General features: G+C 30.6%; 1 protein-coding gene across 2 annotated transcripts; it reads right to left on the bottom strand.

The window, feature by feature from the left end:
• Positions 1 to 311: 311 nt before the first annotated feature.
• LOC127085851 (uncharacterized) lies at positions 312 to 3,039 on the bottom strand. Of its 2 annotated transcripts, none has more exons than XM_051026403.1 (4): positions 2,871 to 3,039; positions 1,003 to 1,113; positions 786 to 910; positions 312 to 687 (listed from the first exon to the last, which is right to left on the bottom strand). In XM_051026403.1, the coding sequence occupies exons 2-4, from the start codon at positions 1,082 to 1,084 to the stop codon at positions 454 to 456; spliced, it is 441 nt and encodes a 146-aa protein (XP_050882360.1). In that variant the 5' UTR covers positions 1,085 to 1,113; positions 2,871 to 3,039; the 3' UTR covers positions 312 to 453. The 2 variants fall into 2 exon arrangements, with proteins under 2 accessions (XP_050882360.1, XP_050882359.1); XM_051026402.1 differs by having other exon boundaries at positions 1,003 to 1,109; positions 2,867 to 3,032.
• Between the last annotated feature and the right edge of the window lie 3,103 nt (positions 3,040 to 6,142).

The raw sequence follows: 6,142 nt of genomic DNA, 5'->3' as shown, positions 1-6,142 counted from the left end.
AAATTGTATTTTCATTTTTGGTCTGGTCCAATTCTTTGCCCGAATTCCTCTCCTTGTGAATATATGTTATTCGCTTATGTTAATGCTTGTTAGTGTCACTCAAGCAAACTCTGAATTTTTTACCAGAAAATCTATATATTGTTCGCTAGCTTCATAGGATCTTTGATCCTATTACCAAGTTAATCATCCAATGAGTTATTTAGGCCTGCAAAAACCTCTTTTATACAACTATTCAGCCAAGACAAATGTTAGTAACTAACTGTTTGGCTATGACATTGTTGACAAATAAATAAATAAAAAGGGCAAGAAACTGAAGCATCCATCTACTATTATTTCAATCTGAAATCAATCTTTCAAAATTTCAGAAAAAAACCATGTGCAAACAACATGAGATGAAATATTTAAGAGTTCACATAATCCAAAAAATTTGATTGTGAATGAAATTGGTCAGGCTTAGACAGCAAGTTGTGGTTCGGATGAAGAAGCATCAGCATACACAGGGTGGAGGACATGACCATCCTTAGGCTCAACATGCACCCACTTGCGACCGGTCAGTTTGTTGCGTTCAAACTTTACCGTTCCCTCTTTCAAAGCAAAAAGAGTGTGATCTTTCCCCAGTCCAACATAGTTTCCTGGATGAAAACGAGTACCACGCTGTCTAACAATGATGTTTCCGGGAATTACCCTCTGCATAATAATAATAAGAAAAGAGTCTCTTTAGAAAGTCCAGGTTCAGTACTCTTCCACTAATTGCAAGTCATAAACTTGAAGCATAAAAATCATACCTCTCCACCATATTTCTTCACTCCAAGGTTCTTAGGTTTTGAGTCGCGTCCATTTTTTGTGGACCCGGCTGTCTTTTTGGTAGCCCAACGGCAGAACATTAAACTCAACCCGTCTCCAGAAACATCTAAAATAGTGAGTCAAAAAGTCATCTGATTTGTCTGCCTTTCTATTGAAAGTAGTGATACAAATAGCAAATATATGATTCCAAAAGTATACCGGCAGTGCTTCTGTACACAGGAACATTTGTCACGAGTTCCTTGATATTCAATCTTCTGCACAACGATGATGCAAAATTCATGCTGTTTTTCTATGTGATGATGACACTACCTGAAACATACATAATAGTATGATAGCATTAGAAAGGGAAAAAAAATCAAATACTGAGAAAGCTAATCAATGATGTTCTTCCATACAACACAATGAAGCAATTGTTGTCATACACATACTAGGTCATTGACATGTGATTGTTTTCACAAATCAAAGCAATCAACACAAAGAAATGGGATTCAATTAGTGTATTATATAATCTTCAATCATATATAGGATTCAATATTTTGATATTTTTTACTATAGGTAAAATGCATGTAATTAATCACTTTAATATATATTGGTCCTTGTAGATGAACTAGTAGATCGTGGAATGGACCATCTTAAAATTGGTTTTAGGATAAAGCAAAGACAAGCCTTTGTCTCATAGTTAAAGTGTATAGCTATAGTTTTAGAAAAACATAATTTAATTTGTATGATAAGTAATTTGAGGAAAAATAACAACATCCACGGAAAGAGCTGCAGCTGATGCAATGTCGATAGCCCCTTCTCCATTAATTTAGAATTAAGATTGGCTTCCATGTTTCTTATATTTCTCTCCATTTTTGCATGTTTTTCAGCCTTGGTATCTAACTATTCTACTCTCAAGGCTCAACTTCTGCTACTGTTAACACCTTTTTAACAGTATATGATTATTTGTAACCTAACAACTATACAATTGATCAAAGTATATAAGCCATGTTATTATAAGTTCTTTTCATTCTAAACCCATTATCCTTTACTCACTATTTATCCAAAAAAAAGAAGAAACCTTTCATTCACTATCTACTTGTTATTGCCTTAACGTAGTCTCGTGTTCCGCCATGGCTAAAGATGAACAAAGCTCATAACTAAGAAGGGTCACCAAATGAGCTTTGTATCCAACAAAAAAACAACCAGCACCTCCCCAAAATCTCACCACAGTTCAATTTCCTAGAGTGACAAACCTCTCAGGGTGTCTTCTCAACAATTTCATCTCCTCTTACCTACAATATGAAAAGCAGTACCTATACATTTCAAGGTTTCAAAAAACAGTTTGTTACCGCCAAAACGACCACTACAAAACAACCACTACAAAACAGTATTGGAAGGTGCTGATACCGATATCGTTATTCATCGATTTTATAATAAAGAACAAATTTTGGTTAATTCATATTAGGACAACCACAATCAATGTCACAACACAGACATCGCAAAGTAGTACCTATACAATCCTAAACCCTTTATACAAATTTTAGAACCATGATATAAAGTAGTACCATATTAGAACAAATTTTGGTTATTCATAAAACCTTGATACAATCCTAATTCAAAATACATAGTTTAGATACAAAGTAGTACCTATACAATCCAATCCTAATTTATGGAAGAATAACTTTTTATGCCGGAAATAATCTAAGAATTACAAAATAAAATAATAGTTAAATTGTTTAAGTAAAATTGGGATTTGAGGGAGAGTAAAATAAGTGTTCATCATAAAAACAGTAAATTTGAATTCATATACAGTTGAATGATTAAGGAGTTGAAACTAATTTGATACCTAAATTTCACTAAAAAGAGTTAAATTCAGATTTGGGGATGAAATCTAGGTAGTTATGCGGAAGGGGCGCCCGTTGGCCGCTCCAGTGATGCCAGGTGCGCAATACTGTTGCGGCTGCCTCGGATGCACTTCACGAGAACAACACGGCGGGGCATGTAGCTGCCGTGGTGGAGTTTCGCGGCCGCTACAATGAAGATTTTTTGAAAAAGTAAAACAAAATTATGAAGAAGAAACATGCCTGTGGAATCCCAGTAGAAAGAAAAAGGATGGCGAAGAAGAAATGGAAGATCACAATGGAACAAGTGGCGTGCTTGAATTGCAATGGCGGTTGCTAGGTTTAACGAAGAGTAGTAACTCAAACTTTGCAATGAATTACAATGACAGCTTCCACCAATTAAAAAATGACACGTGTATTTCAAATCTTTTAGAGGTACTATTTTATTTTAGATATAGTTAAAATAAAAGTCAAGTATAAAGATATTTTACACATATAAAGATGTTTTATAACTTTTTATGAAATTAATAAAAACTAAGAGTAGAGACGAATAAGAGAAAAGAAATGATATTTATTATATTATTCAGAAGTGATTCAAATATAATATGAGTCTTATAAAGATATTTTACACATATAAAGATGTTTTATAACTTTTTATGAAATTAATAAAAACTAAGAGTAGAGACGAATAAGAGAAAAGAAATGATATTTATTATATTATTCAGAAGTGATTCAAATATAATATGAGTCTTATTTATAAGATATATATAGTTATATCATTTATAACATTTCTTTTTGGATGTCTATAAAAAATATGTCTCGTTAAAACTTGACTAGAAAAATTCAGTGAACAAAATCGTGAGTGAAAAGGAATTTAGTAAAAAAATATGTCTTGTTAAAACTTGTCTCGTTATAATTATACCATTTATAATACTTTCCTTGAACGAATTTGTTGGATGCTTATATCACCACCTTTTGGAAGATTGTGAGTGAAAAGGAATTTTGGAGAAATATATTTTGTTTGGTTTCTTTTAATGTAATCATCTTTCAATTAAGCGATGCATGCAGTATTATCTTCATATATGGTTGTTGAGTTTATTTTTTCAGAAATCAAACCACAAGTATTATGTGTGTCTTGAATTAAGGACCTCAACCAAACACATTCTCGACTTGCTTCATGTAATACTAAAAGTTCTGCATGATTAGATGAAGTTATTGTTATAGTTTGTTTCACAGATTTCCATTAAATAGTTGTATCACCATAAGTAAACAAATAATTTATTTGTGATATACCACTATATGGTCTAACAAGTAACATGCATCTACATAACCGTTAATTCTAATTTGAATACTTTGGAATAAAACAAATTCATGTCCATTTACCCCGGATATAACGAAGTATATGTTTGACTTCATTTAATCTCTTGGTGTAGTTGAAGAACTATATTTTGCTAATAGAGTGATAGAAATTGATATATCATGGTGTATATAATTATCAAGATAGTTCAGTGCTTGAATTACACTGATGTATGGTACTTCAAAATCAATTAGTTTTTCATCCTCTTCTTGAGGTCTAAAATAATATTTCCCTTATTTGACAAATCTTATATGTCGTGTACAAATATTTCATTATCCAAATGCTCAATTTGTAAACCTAGACATAACTTTGTATTTTCTATGTCCTTTATCTCAAACAGTTTCTTTAAGAGATTTATAATTTTTGGAATCTCTTTAGGAGTTTCAATAATATTTATGTCATCGACATAGACAACTATTATAGCAAATTCTTTTCTAGATCTTTTCATAAAAATACAAGGACGGATGCAGTTATTTGTATAGCTCCTCACCCTTATAAAATATTCACTAAAACGATTATACTACATGCGTTTATATTGTTTTAGCTCATATAGAGATTTATTCAATTTGATGAAGTGGCTTTCTTGAGATCCAAAGTTATGTATCTCTAATATATTAAAATCTTTAAGGAGTTTCATATAAATGTCACTATCAAATGAGTCATACAAATAAGTTGTTACAACATCCATCATATTCAAATTAAGTCTTTCATGTGCTACATGGCTAATTAAATATCAAAAATTGAATTGTATCCATTGCATGTGGATATGTTTCATCAAAATAAATATTAGGTCTTTGTGAAAATTATTAAGCAACAAATCAATATTTATACCATTCTTATTTTACTTTACAGGTCCAAAATTGAATCACTTGTAAAGTGAATTTAATTCTTCTTCAAATGAATATGTTCATTTTGGCCAATTCTCACTTTGTCTACAATCTTTGATAGACTTTGACTCACGATCCTCGTTATTATTTATGATCTTTAGCGTTATATTGTATAAAAAGACATTGTCAATATTGGCTTTATTTTGGTTATCTTAATTTCGATTTCAGTGCATTTCATTCATGACATAATTTATCGAGATCTCTTTATTTCACATTTCAAGTACTTGATTAGTTCTTTTGGAACTAAAACATAAATTATGTCAAAGTGCTCTTAGAATTTTCATATCCTCACTTGGGTCATCTTTTACTTTAGTTTCTTCTTTTGGTGGAGGACTTTTAACTTTGGAACCGACTTTCCTACCACACTTCAGGCGCAACTACAACTCATTTACAATATTAGATTGTCCAATAGGATAATCCACTTTGAGTGGGGTATTAGCCGTTGATAATTTGTTTCATAAATGTGCAAATGAATTGTGTTGTAAACTTCGAGGATCAAAATGATATAATAATATTTTATTTCAAATTATTAATTTAAACTCCTGGTTCACACTTTCAGTTGCTTATTCTTTCCCCATAATATTGAGAAAATTAATTTATTAATTGATAATCAGCCTACTAGGCTTCAGACAAGTATCTAATTATTTGATCAAGATATATACTCAAGTACAAGGTTCATATAAAATACATTTTCTCAAAATTCTTTCAAAACACATCTTAACATATTATATTGGAGCAATTGAATAATCACAACACATCCAAAAATTTACTTAGATGAGAAGTATTGAATTATTAACCTAAAATAATTTGTAAGTTAAGGAGAGAATTATCATATACTAATTTGTTGGCTTAATGCAAATAAATATCTTAATACCATACTTTGTGTGTTTCAAATATCTAATTTAGAATTGATGATCCCACAAGTATCAACTATATAACTAATTTTAGACGTCTAAAGAAAGGATCTTCATGTCTATTTTTTTTATGAACATATCATTCAACATGTTTAATATTAATTTTAGGAATATATGTGATACTTATCAAGAAATTTCTGAAAAATCCATAAAACAATATCTTAGTCTAATTAGTTGAGAAAATAATTTCCAAACTTGTGGTTGTGAATCAATGTTTTAAAAATCGGATTGGAGATTGAACCGGTGAAACTTGCGGTTTAAGGTTCAATTGATTAAATCGGTGAAATCGTTTATTAAATAAACTAATAATATAAAATTAAGTTTCATAAATATATCACACATAATCATATGTTCACA

This window comes from Lathyrus oleraceus, chromosome 5, assembly GCF_024323335.1.
Source record: "Lathyrus oleraceus cultivar Zhongwan6 chromosome 5, CAAS_Psat_ZW6_1.0, whole genome shotgun sequence".
In the NCBI taxonomy this organism is placed as follows: Eukaryota; Viridiplantae; Streptophyta; class Magnoliopsida; order Fabales; family Fabaceae; genus Lathyrus; species Lathyrus oleraceus.
This window is presented reverse-complemented; position numbering and strand designations above follow the sequence as displayed.